This window comes from Buteo buteo, chromosome 18 (assembly GCF_964188355.1).
Source record: "Buteo buteo chromosome 18, bButBut1.hap1.1, whole genome shotgun sequence".
Taxonomy (NCBI): Eukaryota; Metazoa; Chordata; class Aves; order Accipitriformes; family Accipitridae; genus Buteo; species Buteo buteo.
Window position 1 is genome coordinate 9,204,446 of NC_134188.1, and position 17,455 is coordinate 9,221,900.

A 17,455-nucleotide genomic window follows, 5' to 3' on the forward strand; every position below is an offset into this window, starting at 1 on the left:
AGCAACATCTGATGGGGGGGGGGGGGGGGGGGGGAAATCTGAACGGCGGCGGCCGCCGCCATATTGCGGAGCTGTCAGCAGCGGCTGCGCCTGGCGCCTCGTCCCCGGCGGCGCCGCGAGCAGCACGGGGCGACCCCGCAGCGCCTCCTGCCCCGCTGTGAGGGGGGGAGCCGCGCGGCGGGGGGGGGCGGGCGCCGCCCTGCCCCACGAGGAGCGGAGAGCGCCGCGCTCAGCACCCTACCCGAGGGTCTCGCCCCCGTCCCCCCCCTCCCTCCGCCCGGCGCCGCGGAGCGCCCGCCCCGCTCGCAGGGGAGCGGAGCCCCAGGTGAGGTGGGGGCGCGGGGAGCGGCCGCGCCGCCGCCCGGGCCGCGCCGGCCCCGCGGGTCGCTGAGGCGAGGGGAGCGCGGGGGCGGCTGTCAGCGGGCGAGGGCGCGGGGGCGGGGTCTGCCCGGCCGCGGCGCCCCGGAGGGCAGCGCGGGGGCGGCGGGCCGGGGCCGTGGGGGCCCCGCTCCCCCGCCGCGCCGGCGGCAGCCTGAGGCGGGAGCCCGCCCGCAGCCCTCAGGGGGGTCGGGGGGGGCACCAGCGCGCAGCGAGGCGACTTGTTGCGGCGGCGATGCGGCGTTGTAACGCGCCGCTCGTGTCCGGGGCGCGACGCCCTCCCACCTCGCCGCTGCCGCCTGGGAGGGGGGGGGCCCGGCTCGCCGACCCCGCCGCCGCTGCCGCCTGTGAGGGGGGGGGCCCGGCTCGCCGACCCCGCCGCCGCTGCCGCCTGTGAGGGTGGGGGCCCGGCTCGCCGACCCCGCCGCCGCCGAGGGGACGGCGGGCGGGCGCTTTGTTGGGGAAGCCCCGGGAGCGCGCCCTCGGCGTGCCCGTGCCGCGCAGCCCCCTCTGCATTATTCATGTCGCCGAGCGTCGTGGCTCTCGAGGTTACCGTAGACATGTGGCAGTCGGGTCGGCCAGCTGACTGTGGCGGTGTGGAAGAATAATAAGGAATTACTTCATAAACAAGTGCTGCGAAGCATCTGTTGCTGTCTATTGTTTTCAACAAATGCACATTTTTAGAGTCCTTAAATACTGACCGACGTAATGGGCACAGCGGCCCTGAATGAGCCTTTGTGCATTGTTTTTTTGAATGGATTAATGTTTTGCACAAGTCGTGGGCATTTGTAATTAACCTTGCCGCTTAAAGACTAGCGGCAGATAAGGGGCTTTAGTTTCAGCTTTGTGGAATTCATTTCTCTTTTGTCAGTTTTCTTAATTCGAACGTGAAGAAAATAACTCTTTGGACTCTATGCCAACACAACTAATCACATCAGTTGTAAGGTGCTGTTAAGCTGTCTTTTCCAGTCTGTGTAACACCCTAGACAAGTATTTCATGTTCCTCTTACTGGTACAGGCTTTTAAAAAGGTTCCATTTTTTTTAACTGAGTTATGGGAGTTGCAATTCTGAGTTTTAATTAATTCTGTCTTTGTGACTGGTTTGTGTCAGGCCTCAGACATGTCCCTGCGTCTTACTCTGTTTTGTTTTCATCAGAGATGCTTGTCGTTGTGTTTATGTCACAGAAATGTTTTGAGAATGCATCTGCCTGCACAGCACTTCACATATTCAGAAGACTGGAGAAATACCATTGCTGCTGTCAGCTCTTACATTGGCACAATGCTGCTGGGCAGTATGTGTTGTGAGGGAAGATGCAGAGTTGGTATACAGTAGCGTTACGGGTACTGTGGTGAAGTAGTTTTTTGATCGTTAAAGATAAGAGACAAGTAGTAACTGTTTATTGGATTGTAAGACTTACCTCTATTGATCTATTGATTTAGCGTAAGAGGGGGTGTGAGAAAAATAAACTACAAGTCAGTGCAATGTTCCCAGATAAGCAACCTCCCAGCAAATGGCAATTGCAAGGCAGTGGCATATTTCCAAGCTTTGTGCCAATGTGACACAGCTCTTCTGTCAGGTTGGGAGACTAGAGAGCAAAAGTACAGCAAACAGCTTTAGAAAAAACATGGAAAATGTCGTGGTGTAACATGTCAGGAGCTGTCCAGAGAGTTTTCCTTCGGTGCTGGCCGAAAGAAATGGTGTAAAAGTGTTTGTAGAGACGACAAAAAGAGTTGTGGGCCGACTATTTCTGCCATTGCAATAGAGAGCATTGCAGGACTTGATAATAGAACTGCCAGAAAAATGTTGGTTCACAGAAGATTAGGTAAAGCCATAGAGTGAGAATATGGATCCATCTACAAGATGCAAAATTAGGGGAGCAAGAAGTGTAGAGGTTATGATATTAGAAGGCAGCTCCTGGTAAAGAAAGTTACTTTAATTGCCAGGATAGGTGTATAGCCTTTCTTCTTCAACAGTCTTGCTCCCCTTTTTGAGAAGGGGTACTTCTGTTGGCAGAGGCAAAGAGGGAAGTTGGTTAAGGTATTCTTTCTATTAGATGTGTTAAATACATCAAAGCTGTCCTATCACTTTACATTAGGAGTCTGTGGGAGTAGAAGAAAGGGAGGATTTTCAAGTCTGTAAATGTAAACAAAGCTTTATACAAACTTCTGAAGAAAGTCCTGATTGTTGAAAGATAGTGATCCATTAAAGCAGCACTCAGTGTATCTTGTGTATCTTGTGTGCTCAGTGAGTTTATGCCAGAGCTGAAGGGGCCTAGGTAAACCCTTCCCTTTCAACAGTGAAGGGCTGCATCTGTGGGCTAACTTTACCAGTAGGCTAATTCTTAGCTGCGTTTTGAATTTAAAAAACTCTTTTTCCTTTCTGCTTCAGACACTTATTAATCACTCTGTGAAATGAAACCTTCAAGTCATGTAGTACAAGGAAAAACACATATTACATTGGCCCAAAAAGGGAGTTAATAATCTTTACACTAGAACATTTTGATTTAAGACCTCTAGCTACTCTGTATGGAGACTGATGCAAGTGGCCAGTTCATGTTCATAAGTTTCCTTTATTTTATGGAACTAGTTATAAGACACTTAACAGCATCATTCAGAAAATAGAATACCTGGTTTTGAAATGGGATATACCCAGAATTTTTATTATGTCATAATTCGTTTCTAACTATATTTTTAGAGAAAGGTTTATTTCACTTTGAAACAACAGAGTACCTGCATCAGTCACGCTTCTTAATTTCCGTGTTTGCTTGTATATCAGATGTAAATGGGAAGACTGGCCATCCTGTCATTGTAGGACTCTTCAAAATCTTAGAGTTATTTCAAGTAGTGCAGCTGTGGGTACTTTGAAGCTAAAATTTGAAGTTAGGGTTACTAAGCTTAATAAATACTAACTGTATGTAAATTGTATAGCACATCTATAGCACACTGGTTTATTAACTTGTAAAACTGCAAGTGTTGCACTAATATTCTTTGGCTGGTCTGTGTTGCTTTTTGTTTAACTACTGTGTTGGCAACTGCCAAGTTTTCACTTCAGGAACTCCAGTTTAGAAGAAACACTTCACTCTTCAAAATATATTTAACTATAAATACATTTACTGCATAACAGTTGTACTGGTTATATTGCAGTTATTTTCCAGAGAGACAGCAAGCCTACCTCAGGTGTTTCAGGGAAGGGAGGGTTGGGGGGAATGGTGGTTTTAAGAAGGTAAAGTTACAGTACTCAAAAAAAAAAAAAAAAAAGTTAGTATGTAAAACTCTGCATGTGATATATAGCACTGGTCAAATACCTATTATTATGTGTTAGTTATAGAATTCAGGTCTCTATTTTTCTTATTTTACTCTTTTGTGAGATAGATGGCTTGTTTTGGTTCCCCCCTTGGTTTGCTTACATCGCAGACAATTGTGTAGACGACCTCTCTGTCCCTCTGAAAAAGATGTATGCCGAAGTAAAGTCTGTGGCAAATGAACTTCTTTATTGAATTGCAGCAAGTGTGTCATTAGGGAGCTGTTAGCATAAAAGATGATTGCCCTACAGGCATTCACAGGCTGCTTTGGAGTAGAGAGGCGAGGTGTTTTTGTAGAAAGCTGAGACCAGTTAGTCAGGTACAGTGGCCTGTAAGTTGCCTATTGCTGCCTCCCCAAAGACCTAAAACTTTTAGTTATCACAAAAAATGGAATGGTATAAGACTTTGAAAAGAAAAAGTATATTAATTTTAAATAAGTTCCTGTAAATAAATGAGTTAGTTATACTGCTGTGGCTAAAGCTCTGTGGTCCCTGCCATCTGTATGTAGGAAAATAGATGATGAACCTCTTGCTAGAGCTTAGGAGGCACACTGCTGAAGAGACTGCTGGTGGGAGAAGATCCTAAACTGTGAGATAGGGATCCTGCTTTTGAGGCTTGGTTCTCTGCCATCCAGGCATCCTGCTCAAGCCTTCTGCCTCCTGTCCCATCCTCACCTGACCTCAGACCCATGGGTGTGTGTATGAATGTTTCTTTTGAAAACAGCTGCTGCATAAATTATTTGACAGAATTTTGGCATCAAGCATTTTAGGCACCATCATTTTCCAAAGAAAGCTTTCTTTGTCATCTTTCAACAATTGCTTTATTTGTTGGCTTCTGTGGCATAACTGGAAACATGGATGATACTGATTTAAAAGTCCTAACTGCCTTGTAGTGAAATGAATTAAAATCACAGTTCTTCATTTCAAGTGAATTCTTGAAGTTCTGGATGATTTTTGTTTGTGTTGTGGAGCCTGCTGATATTTTGGTATTTTGTTCCAGAGTCCAGATTACTGCGTATGTTGTGAAGGTCTTGAGGGCTGGAGTGTTGTAGCAGTAGGAACTCTGCAAAATCACAACCCTGCTAATCCTGACTTGGAAGAGACACCTTTGGGAATTGAAATGCCAAAGTGATGAGCCTTTATGTCTAGTAGGTCACAAGCTCGTTTCAGAATGCAGGAGGAGACAGGGATATCATTCCCAATCCCAGTTGACTGGGTTTTTTTGCCTCTATTTGCAATGCCATTTCATGTGAGTGTTAAGATAAAAGTATAAGTAATTAATTGTTTCAAAGATAAACATTTACTAAAACTGATATGGTTGCGCCCACTAAATATAAATTTAGTGGAAACACATAAGTAGCAGAAGTGAACTCCCACTCCAGTAATAATAGTGGAGATGCACAATATTTTGCCTGGCAGTGATTTTTGGTTTCTTTTGGCCAAATATTTTTCTTCTATTTGTTTTGTTTTTAATGTTAGCTGGTGCCAATAACTGTGAAAGATGGGGTGTTATTTTTCTATTCAGTGCTTATTTGATTTCGTTTTTTGCACAGTTTTAAGATCTGTGAACTTCTTGATTTTTATATACATGCAACACTTAGTTGCAATGCTTTTGTGTGAGTATATTGTTTTGAAATTGCATAACATTTTGAGTATGAAAGCACATAGACACAGACTGTGTTTTGCATTGTATATGAAATGGAAACAACGGTCCATGGATTTAAGTTGTAGACCCTATCATTTGAGTTTTATCCCCCCCCTTTATAATATGGCACAAGGTCTTTATTATCTGAAATAGAAAGAAGTTCAACATAGTTGGCTCTAAATCTATTAAATTTCTTTTAAAAAAAAAAAATTTATTAATTTTTTTTTTTTACTCTAGTAAAAGGTATTACAGCAAACACTTCAGCAAAAAATACCTGGGCTATTACTTGTTTTGCATAAATTTTTTTCTATTGCTCATGTACTGTGATAATTTATCAGGCCTGTGAGATCTGTGGGGCTGACAGTGAGACTTCATTTTTATTGAGTTTTGCACAAGAGGATTCTTACTTTTAGCTGATATCTTTGTTTTATTGCATGGGAACAATAAATGTTAATTCTGTAAATTCATTTAAATTACATGTCTACCAGCTGTGATTTGATGACATAGAACTATCCTATAATACTTAGTAGTCGGATTTCTGATTTTAAAAATTACCGTAAGGTTTTAAAATGTGTTTTCAAATAAGTAATTTAGAGTTGATAGCAATTTAACAAAATGTTTGGGTAAAACCCAAAGCAAAAAGTTGTGTCATATTTATGGAAGAATTTGCAGTGATAAAATGTATCAGGGTATAACAGTCGTTTTAGAAAGAGATAGACATGGTCTCTCTTGGAAAGACCTCAGAAAGTAATCAGTTGATAACATGTATCTCGGCCTTGTGCCATATGCTCTCATTTGTCTCCTGGAGAATAGACTTAGTAGCAGTCATCTTACCATACCCCTTCTTTTCAATGCTAACATAACTATAGGCACATAAAAATAGTTGTGCTACTTTCTATTCCTTTTAATACTGTTGAGTTGGCACGTTTATAAAATGGTGGATGAGAATCTTAATTTAGCTTTTGCATCGTTAATTAACTGAGTTTAACTTTAGGGCTTCAATCTGCCTTCAGTTGTGCAAGCAATGAGCCTCTACTGTCAAGAAGGTGAACACAGGGATTACTGCAGCTCGGAATCCTGCTTACTGTTAGCAGATATTACAGCCAAGCTTGTTTTGCTTTTTACTAGTCTTCTAAATTTTTCTGAGGAGTACATTTGGGAAAGAGGGGAGAAGAGGGGGCAATCTCTTCTGTGAACTGGAAACATGCTGTTGGATTTTATCAAAAGCCAGTGTTGGAAGCACCCAAACCCCATTTTTTTTCTTTAAAAAAAAAAAAAAAAAAGGGAGGGGGAGGAAATTGAGGAAAAGCGTATTCCTATTTTTCAATAATATATTGAACAATGTCTTAGAATAGTAGTCTTACTCATACTATCCAATACTTTAGAATATCTTCCGTAATTAAAAAAAATAATCTACTGGAATGTAATTGTCTTTATGCTAGGCGAACATAGTATTATACCTTTATAGTTGTGCTATGTTAATTATATCGTAATGAATATAACTTCAAGATACTGTTTTAATTTTTTCAGGCTGATTTTTCATTAAACAAAATTTGCTCCATATCTGCATTATACCATTAGATCTCTCTTTCCATAATCTTTAGTCTAAACATTCATCTTTCTTTACCAGCCAACAACACTGATGCTTCTTAAATTCCCTTTTCATCCTTTATCTTTGTTCCAGTTCCTCTTTTCAAATGTATCTCTGCAGATTAGAAGAAATAAAAATGAAATGCTAGTGCACCTTAGGTTGCTGTGCAAATGTTTCTAATATTTACTGTATTTTTTATTGCCAAGAAGTAAGGAAAAATAACTTCTTTTGTAATTGTATACAATACCGTATTTGCATTTTTCTTTATGAATGTGAAATCATTTATACAAAAATTTGCTTTTGATAAATAAAATTTTCAGAAGTGCTTAAAAAGATTGAGAAAACCAAAATGTTCAGAGTAATTAATTTATCTGATGCAGTCATGGAGTTATAATACTGGAATCTTGGATTATTCTGAGTAGTATGTAACTGTCATTTTTCTTAGTATAATTGTAATTCCAGTTTTTGAAAAATTATTATTTTTGAAGGCAATGCAATCTTTGGTACTCATTGCAGACCAGCAGCAGCACTGATTCATGGAATTCATTACTTCCAAAGTGTGTGAGAAGGTGACTAGCTGCTTATTCTTTTTGAGTTAGAATGAATTGAAAAGGAGGCAGGATGCTATCTACCAATAACAATGCAAGCATATTTTATTTCAAGGTATAAATACTTTTTTGGAACAGAACACAATACTGCATACTTTCATTACCATGTAGACATAACTTACAGCCTTTCCGCTTTTTTTAAAAAAAAGCTCTATTATTTTAAGCAGAGCAGATTTTCTTGCTTTTTTACTGTGATGGTGTACTTGCATTTCTCTTCATTTGGGAAAAGTGACTGTATCATTCCTTCACTGAGAGAAATGGATGCTTTTATAGACATGAAATACAGTTTTGATGCTTTAAAACTATGTTAGGTTTTTTCTTTGTTTTCATGATGTTTCAGGTTTGGCTAGAGTTGGTAGATTAAATTGCAGCTTTTGGACTTCCCTGTACAAATTTTACTTCCTCATAAATAATGTTGAAGGTTTTTAATATTAGATGATGTCTGATATCAAAAGTGTTAAAAAGAATTTGTAGCACTTGAACTGTTGTCTCTTCATTCTAACATTAGTGGATTAATATTCTACAAAATGTGGAGGTTACTACTAAAAGACCTGTAGATTCTGGTACTGGCTAACTTAGTTGCTCTTTGTTTATGTCATCTACTGAAAAGTATATTGTGTATATGTAGAGCACTTGTTTACCTGCTTTGGGATTTGTACTATTTGCTGTGATGTACATTAACTCTGTTTTAATAAACTTAAACCCAACCCTTTTAATTTGTTTTTGACAGAAGGGGACAAAGAGCTTGTAGAAGGCTGAAGTGGACAAGAGACTAAAGAAAACAAGAAAAATGCCGAAACCAGTAAGTAGCTGTTTCCGTATCTAAAATCTAACAGGGTTTTCACATTTTAGAGTTGTGATCTTATAACAGCTCTAGTTTTGACTCTGCCCTTTCTAAATTTCATAAGATCTGGTAATGTACAATTAGAGTTGAGATAGTTAATACCAATGTGAGAAAAGATCAAGAAAGCTCAGTGCTTGGAGATAGGGGCGTTACTTATAAACCACAGTGAACTTAGAGCCCATTTGGCTGGCAGGAGGAATGGCTTTTCAGGAATTGTTGACTTTGAGATGAGATGACATGACATATAGCAGTTAATGGAGGCATAATTTGAGCCTGCCTCAACGTCTGTGAAAATCAGTGGAAGGATTTGCTGCAGGATCTGGCAGGGGAAGACAGAATGTGTGTAAAGCGTCTGTGACAGTGACAGTGCTAAGTTAGGTGGTGGTTTTACCATAGTAGAGGGTATAACGTAGAAGGTAAGTGTTGAAGGGAGGAAATAAGCAATGTTTGTGGTCTCCTGTTTATCTTCAGCTGAGATAAAGGTTCATCCATTCTCTATCCAGGGGAAAAAAATAATCTCCAACTTCTGTTTCAATAACAGCCCTATAATTCTTTGAGGAGATAATTATTCAGCAGCTTGATTCTTTTGCTGTTGATGTAATATTGGTTGCTTAGGATTTCACCTGCCATGTGCTAAATGACTTTTGGTTGTCTCTTCCTCTTGTATCCAGTGAGCAAAGCATTCAGAAAGGGAACCAAATTGTCAGGGAGATTATTTCTATTCAACTCAATTGGTTTATGTAATAGCCTTCAGGCTTTCTTTGTTTACTGATGTTTCATTGAGGTAGTAGATTAGGAGCAGGGCAGATCTGTTACTAAGAATAAATACATCTGTGTGCATGTGTGTACACATATACATAGATGTGTAAAAGGTTTTTTTCCTATTAATCAGAAATGAATCAGTGTAAATAGCCTGTATTGCGTGCCACTATTTGGAACTGGTATAGCTTAATGAATAATGTGAGCATGGGACTGTCCAAGGGCTAGAAGTTCTGTTCTGAGCTTTGCTGTTGGTCTGCTGACCAACTGGCCATACCATACTGTTTCTGTAATTTCTTGTTTCCCCCCTGTGGACTGGGGGCAGTATCTTAGCACTTTCTGAAGTTGGAAGTAGTTATTTGTATCCTGCCCCCTTCTTGCAGAAAGCTGCACTATTAAGGACAGGAAAGTGAATTAGCAGCATAATGTTTTCTGACCTTTTTGAGTCCTGGCTATGATAATTGAGTAGTGCCTTTGATGGAGCTGCTCAACTGGAAGACTGTGTTTTAAGAATAAGGCAAAAAGTCACTGTGAGCTCTTGTGGTTCCTGAGGCCCCCAGCTCCGTGCAGGTACAAAGCAATGAAGTCACAGAAGCGGTGACTAGAAAAAAAGACAGCCTGAGTAAGATTACTTCTTCTTAAATTCTGGGATTGGAACCATGAAATTTACGCAGGCAGGGTTCCCTCTATTTTAAGGACCTGAGAGAATTGTAGGAAATACAGTTTTAGGATTGTTCACAAGGAAAGCAATATCTTTAGAACTGAGATTGCAGAGGTGTTAGAAAAGCTCACAATCCACCCTAGGAATGGAAATTAGCTACCAGATCTTAGGAAAGAAGCTGGACTCATGCCAAAGACAATTTATCTTTTTTTCCTTTTATGAGGGGCTTTATATATGGAGTTCTCGTATGTTGGGATGTTCTCCTATGTCTCTTGATGATGTAGGCACATGTGAGATCTTAGAAGGAAGCCAAGTGGAAGGAGCCATTAAGAAATTAAATTAAATTGATTACATTTCTCAATGTCATATGGATTTCTTCCTGTAAACTACAGGTTGCTGTAATTGTAATTTGTAATCAGTGAATGAAGAAGTAGCACACGTGCCAAAGATTAAGTAATTTTACCTATAAAAATCAAACCTCAGATTATGCTCTGGTTGCTTCTTAAATGGTAGATTGCTTTGGAGCGATCCTCCCTCCCTTTTTATATTTTTTTTTTTTCTCCCTTCTTTGGAGACTGTAAAAGCCTAGTCATTGGTTATGGTTAATGAATCTAACATTGTTCTTTGAAGAGCCTTGCTGTTCTGCTAGGATTTGATAGCACTGGACTGTAGAATGTCTTTTGCTCTGGGCATTCACTATAGCTCTCACCAGTTGTCTTTAAAGACAATCCACAATAACCGAATGTACTTCTAGTCCGGAAACTATTTGTGCTTCAACTCCTTGTTCTTTATTTTTGACAGCTGTTGCAATAAGACTGTCAGCATTCTGTAGTTTTGTTTTTGGAGGTCTTCTAACTTGAAAACTAATGAAATAATCATGGTTAAGAACTAAGAAAACCCAGTTAATGTAACTGGTGAGAATTTTGACAGTTATTTTATAGCTTTCCTATCTGTATTACTGTGACCTATTTAGGTTGGGGTTTTTTTCCAGATTCTGCTGTAATGATCCAATTAATAATTTTCAGAAAATCTGGTTGTCCTCTAAATATGTGATCCTGTGCAGTACAACTATAAGTAAATTCTCTCCATGTTTTTGGAATGAATTTTTTTTGTTATGCATAACAAATAATTAAGCTATAGATCAGTTTAAATGAAATCAGTAGACACTAAATCACAGCAAAATCAATGGAATAGATTTGGGTTTCACTTTTTTGCTTTCATGTTGAAAAGTTATGTAGTATTCCAGACAAAATAAAGTAAATGAGACCAGTAAAGGGTCTTGGCATAGCTGAATTTAAAGCAAGGATATTTCATTTTTCCTGGAAGTCTCAGTCTGCTGCTGTGAATGATCTTCTTATACATGGTAGTAAAAGGTCATTGTTCTTATGCTTTTGGGATTTTCTCTCTTAGAGGCTACTAGGTTAAATAGCTTGAGTGAAAAGGCTGTTTTGAAAGGGTAAAAGTGACTTTAATATATTGTCCTGAGATATTAAGGTAATATGTGTCTGAAAAATATACATTATTGAAATGTTTTCTTGTTTGATTCCTTCAGTAGAAAAGTCTGTTGTTCACTTTGGCTGTGTTTATAACAAAGTGGCTTTCCATTGTTTCAAGCAGTTCACTCAGCATCTCTGCTACTTTAAAAAAAATAATAGTTCTGAGACTTAATATTCTTAGTTCTGCCTAGCAGTACAAAATTAAGTTTCACTTAGCTTGTGTTGTGATTCATCAAAAAAAACCCCCAACAACTGGTGATTTTGTTTAATGAGGTCTTTGCTGCTGTAATCAAAATCGGAGCTGTTAATAGGGCTGTTGTCAGTGTGCTTAGTTCTCTGCTTACTGAAGAATAGAATACTTGTTGAATCTTACTTTCAGTGCTTTCTTACTAAAAGAACAGATAGAAAATGTTTCTCAGCTGTATGCCATTTTCCCCAATCTTCACCAAAAATAGAAACATAGAAACTAAAATTAGACATCATTAGTTACATAACTGTTAATCATTTCATAGGCTAAGAAGATTAGGTTTAATTGACTGAAATATTAGCTGCATTTATAGGGTGTAAGAGGAGTTAAAGTCATTAGCTGTTTTTGCTGGTAGTTCGCAGCGGTTTTGTACAAGACTACAAGGCATGAAAGAGAAAGCATTACGCTGGGTAGTAACGAGTAGATGTCAAAGTTACTCAGATTAACAGAGAATTCTCTTTTTAGACTTCAACATTTTACAATGTAGTGTATTCAGAAGGAGTAGATATCAGATTCTGGAATAATGGATGTTTAAAATTTGAATTATCATTTCCAAGATCAAGTTAATTTCTGTGAGGTGGTTGAATTGACATAGTGTATACATTAATTTTTGACTAGAGTATTGTTTTACAGGAAAACCTTTGAGATGTGTAGTGCAGTATTTGAATTGTGGTTTGAATATATGATTTATTTCTGCAGCATAAATAGGTGATGTCAGTTTGGATGACTGCTTTCTTTTGATTTGTCTATTAGTAAAATCTATTTGCCATTATTCTGTAGCCTTCTGTTTCTAATGCTGTTTAATCCTTGCCTTTTTATGTTATCATCTTCATGCATTTTTTCTCTTGCATCTCTTCCTATGTCTGCTTTGAGTTTGATGCAGCGGGTGTACTGTGTATATACAGTGTGTAAAGCAGTGGGACCAATATACTGCTACTCCTTAACACAAATAATTTAATATGCGAACTTGATACAGTAATTGGCTGAACTAGTGTGAAGAAACTTTTGGAAGAAACCTTTTTTGCTATATGCAGTTTTCTTATAAATAAGAATTGTAATGGTTTCTGTGGCTCTTACATGTGACTAATTCATATTCATTTATTAAAACAAAGCAAACTGACTGGAAACCTTTTTCATGTAATTTTTAAATAGCTTTGTTACTAAATACTGGTACCTACTCAGTTTTGGGCTTCCTGATGAAAGCTGAAGTGCCATGACTAATATCTGTGAATGATGGCTGAAGTACAGTAATAGGAAGTATTGGACTATTAAGCTAATAGCAGTTTTCGTGCATATTATATGGACTGTATCTACATTTCAGGAGAGGTCTAAAGGTTAATGTGGTGACTGTGCAATATCCCATGAACTTGTGGAGAGTTGAAGTTAGATACTACAAGGAAATTTAGAAATGTTTTTTCAAATCCTCAAAGCAGTGAAAGAATACAGCAAAAATATAATTCCCATATGAAATGTGTGCTTTTAATATGTGGACATGGATGTTTATTGTTCCAGGTGTGTTCATTAACTATGCTCTTTATCGGTTGGATAAATTCTTTCATAGATAAATTGCTTTAGACTGTTTTTATAAATACTATTTTGTGAGCTGTGGCAAATGTCCTCATAACCCACTAGCAACATTTGTTATCAAAACATCAGTTGCTCCCTTCACAAAGAATAATCAACATGTATGTATGTATATGTTCTTCCCCTTCCCTTGACCACGTTTAATCATTCTGAAGCAGGTCTGGTAAAATACAGATAAACTCAGACCGCTAGTTCTGATGCCAAGGACCTGGACAAGCTTGAGAAATGGACCCATGTGAACCTCATGAGGTTCAACAAGGCCAAGTGCAAGGTCCTGCAGCTGGGTCAGGGCAACCCCCAGTATCAATACTGGCTGGGAGATGAAGGGGTTGAGAGCAGCCCTGCTGAGAAGGACTTGGGGTACTGGTGGATGAAAAGCTGGACATGAGCCAGCAATGTGCACTTCAGCCCAGAAAGCCAACCGTATCCTGGGCTGCATCAAAAGCAGCATGGCCAGCAGGTCAAGGGAGGTGATTGTCCCCTTTATTCTGCTCTCATGAGACCCCACCTGCATCCAGCTCTGGGGTCCTCAGCACAGGAAAGACATGGACCTGGTGGAGCGGGTCCAGAGGAGGGCCACAAAAATGATCAGAGGGGTGGAACACCTCTCCTGTGAGGAAACGCTGAGAGAGTTGGGGTTGTTCATCCTGGAGAAGAGAAGGCTCTGGGAAGACCTTATAGCAGCCTTCCAGTACTTAAAGGGATCTTATAAGAAAGATGGGGACAGACTTTTTAGCAGGCCCTGTTGTGATAGGACAAGTATTAATGGTTTTAAACTAAAAGAGGGTAGATTCAGGCTAGATATAAGGAAGACGTTTTTTACAATGAGAGTGGTGAAACACTGGAACAGGTTGCCCAGAGAGGTGGTAGATGCCTCATCCCTGGAAATGTTCAAGGCCAGGTTGGATGGCGCTTTGAGCAACCTGATCTAATTGAAGATGTCCCTGCTCATTGCAGGGTGGGTGGACTAGATGACGTTGAAAGGTCCCTTCCAACCCAAAATATTCTATGATTCTATAAGGTGAAGAAGATAACTGTCACAGTGCAAGGGTTTAAAGTATTATTATTTGGGAAAAGTTTATTACAAATAGATTAAAAAAAATATGTGTATGTATCCGGATATTGGGACAAAGCAGTTTTGTTAGAAATAAGAAAAACTATACTTTATGTAGCAAATTTTTTCCAAATGTTTGGTGATCCTTTAATGGTGAAAGGTTTCTGTTCCTGGCCACTTGTTTATATTGTTCGGTGTAGGCAAATGAGTCAAGCTAAATAGTCACTTTAAAAGCTACGAGGTAGGTATTGGTATTCTAAACAGAGACTTGGTGCTCTAAAACAGACCTTTGCAGTAGTGTTTTCCTAAACGTCCAGCAGGCTTTTTTCTATGGTATGCTAAACTTCACCGTGTTCTTTATACCCTCTTACAGGAACTCTGTTTATAAAAATGCACTCTTAAAGGTAGCCAGCTGAAGAAAACTTTGTGCTAAGCATTTTCTTCTTCTTAGGATTTTTAAAAAAATTAAAGTAATGCATTAAACTGTCCTTTTATCTTTTCCATTATGGCCATTAAAATGCAGCCTGTGCTTGTCTAGATGCTTGGCTTATGTAACTTAATGTATAGTTGCATACAGGGAATGTATTCAGGATGGAATTCTGCCAGAAAGAGGCAAACCCTAAAGGTGTTCACATTTTGCCTATGGGTTGTAGGGGTCTTTTTTTAAATGCCACCTTCTTCCCAGCACAAGAGTGCGCTTCTTGTCCTAGCTTTACTGGATGAACATCAGTGTAGCCACATATCTAAAGTGGGAGGTGAGAAGCTGTCTTACACCCTTTGCATTAAACCCGTATATAGTTCCATGGGTTGGATGTTGGAAGTATTAGAGTTTTTTGGTTGTTTGTTGGGGGGGTAGGGAGGGAGTTAGTGTTTTGGGGTTTTTTTTTTGTTTTGGGTTTTTTTTACTGTGTACGTTGCAGTGGCCTAAGTCAGTGATTTCTAGTGCGGGATGTAAGAGGGCTGGTCTAGGAGTGCTGTATTGCCTGATGTCAATTCTGGCTGTCATCGCAGAGCTGCCGTTCAGGTATGATGTTGCCTGATCTGTGGAGGATGAGGGGAGGATCTCTCACCACATGGACCTTGACAGAGGATTCACAAAGTCTAAGTTACCCAGTTACTAAGCCTAGAATAGCATTTTTAAGTATTTCCCTGACATGACCACCATGATATTTTAGTATTTAATATTTGCATAGAGATCTCTAGGTCAGTAATAAATGATACAAATTGTTAAATTGTGACACCAAAAATAATGTTTGCATATAGCCACTTTTTAACCTTAAAAAAAAAAAGCTTACTCAGGCATACTACGAATTGCAGAACCACCTAGAGAGTTTCTTGATTAGCTTACCAGAGTAGGATCCTTAGAAGGCAGTCAAAATTACATATGAATATACCAAGTGAGACTTGTTGCAGCTCTTGCCCTGAGCCCATGCACAGCAGAACGGGATTTGTCTCACGACTGAGCAGCTGAAGTAATTGCCTTAAGTCTTGTCTAGTGCTTTGTCATAGTTTCTGAAGTTTGAAGGAAGATGTATAATCCTGGTGAGAGCAAGATTGAAAAGCAGGTGTTAAATGGGTCTTGTGGTATGAGTAGTGGTAGCCTTCCAACGCTAGCTACAGGAAACCTTCATACATTTCTCTTGTCACTGTTGCAAGAGCTCCTTCCTATTCCGTATTCATGTGGTAAAGTTGGTTCAGGGTAATTATGTTCAGATTAGTGTCTGTCTTCATAATTTGTGGTTCAGATAATTTCCCTCTGTCACCAATGTCACATGAGGAGTGTTGCTTCAAAGTAGCTGGATACCCAACAGCAGATTGCATGAGTGACAGTTCATTGCTGCATTTACTGAGCCTTCTTTCTCTGCCTGTGTTTTCTCAATTCCCTGCCTTATTTATAATGTGGAAACTACCCCCATGACTCTTCTTAATGTAGTTGGTTAGCTTTATTTTACAGACAACAAAACTTGACACCAGAGGTTTGATTTTGTTGAGAGTGTGCTGTATGACCGACATTTGGATTAGATAAGTAAAACTTCTGGGCTCAGTCTCAGGTTTTGCCAAAAGTAAACTTATTTCCCATGCCCAGAAATAACTGAAGCTGTGAAACAATGTTACAAGGTTGTAAAAGCTTGGTATTTGTATGCTAAAAATCTAAGTCAGTGCAAATGTCTTCAGAAGGAAAATGATCCAGTGTAGTGTTTAACTTTGTAAGTCTTTTCTTAAATAACTCATATTGCAAAAGTCAACATTTTAATATTGCTACAATTTAATTTGTGACTTAGAACTGAAAGTGTAAATATTAATTAGCAGTTGGGTGATCTGTTAATCAGAAGTTCAAAGAAAAAGAAAATTGCTGAAGACTTAAGCAGTTACTGTAATGCATATAAGTGACCAGATACTCCTAATGTGTATTTGTATCTATTGCAGACGTAGCAGCTGTGTACTGTTACAGCACTCAGCTTTTATTTGAGGCAGTAACATCCAGAAGCAAACAGAATCTACAGGCTGTGTTGAGTTTCCCTCTGTATTACATCTATTATTTTACTGTTTGAGTATTTTAATTCTTGTGAGGTATATAGACTCTCAGGTAGTAATTATTGCATTTGTAGAAGATGACATTTGTTACAAGAATATTAGTGTAAGAAGTTTCTGCTGCAAGTCTTAAGTCTGCTGCAGTTAGTTGAACTTGCTGTGCTTTGTAGATCTTCTGTGATGCTTCTTGTTTTGGCAGTGGTGCTGTTACATAACAGTGCTTTGGCATTTAATAAAGTTATATTTTAGCCTTATGCTTTGTAACTTGCTTATTTGTAGCTGCCCTAAAGCAGGCTTTTTTAAAAAAATTGAAAAACTGCTTTAAAAAAACTAACTTCTTGTAATTAAGGGGCAGCCCCACACACTTAAGCCAGTGCAACTGGCAGTGAGTTAGACCTACCATTTAAAATGGGTTGTTCTGCTAGAGAATAAGCAATTTTTTTTTTCTTGAAATGAGCAGAGTAAGAGAATCTACAGAAAACACCTCTTTTCCCTCCTCCTGACACACAACCTTTAATTTTTTTTGCAGTAGAAGTTTACTATCTTTTACTCCAAAGCCTTCAACTCCTTTTTCTTTATCAGTGCTTGCACACAAAAAAAAGTTTGCTAACCCCCTGATATCTTCCTTGTTTGTAGGTCTATAACCTAGAGGTCCTTGGACTCCTGCTACTCTTGTCTTGTGTGTCCAGCTCATGCCCAAAGTTGTTTACCTTGACACTAAAGAAAGGAGTGAACAAGCTTATTCTGTTGTACGG

General features: G+C 39.4%; 1 protein-coding gene across 2 annotated transcripts in view; it reads left to right on the forward strand.

Moving 5' to 3' along the window:
* The first annotated feature begins 33 nt into the window (after positions 1-33).
* The window catches only part of RDX (radixin), a 41,884-nt gene continuing 24,462 nt past the window's right edge, over positions 34-17,455 (forward strand). Inside the window, exons 1-2 of one of the 2 annotated variants that reach the window (XM_075049969.1) lie at positions 34-325; positions 8,254-8,325. In XM_075049969.1, the coding sequence (XP_074906070.1) occupies positions 8,314-8,325 (12 nt within the window). In that variant the 5' untranslated portion in view covers positions 34-325; positions 8,254-8,313. Of the gene's footprint in view, positions 326-4,698; positions 4,929-8,253; positions 8,326-17,455 lie in introns of those variants that run through there. The other variant, XM_075049970.1, reaches the window with a different exon arrangement.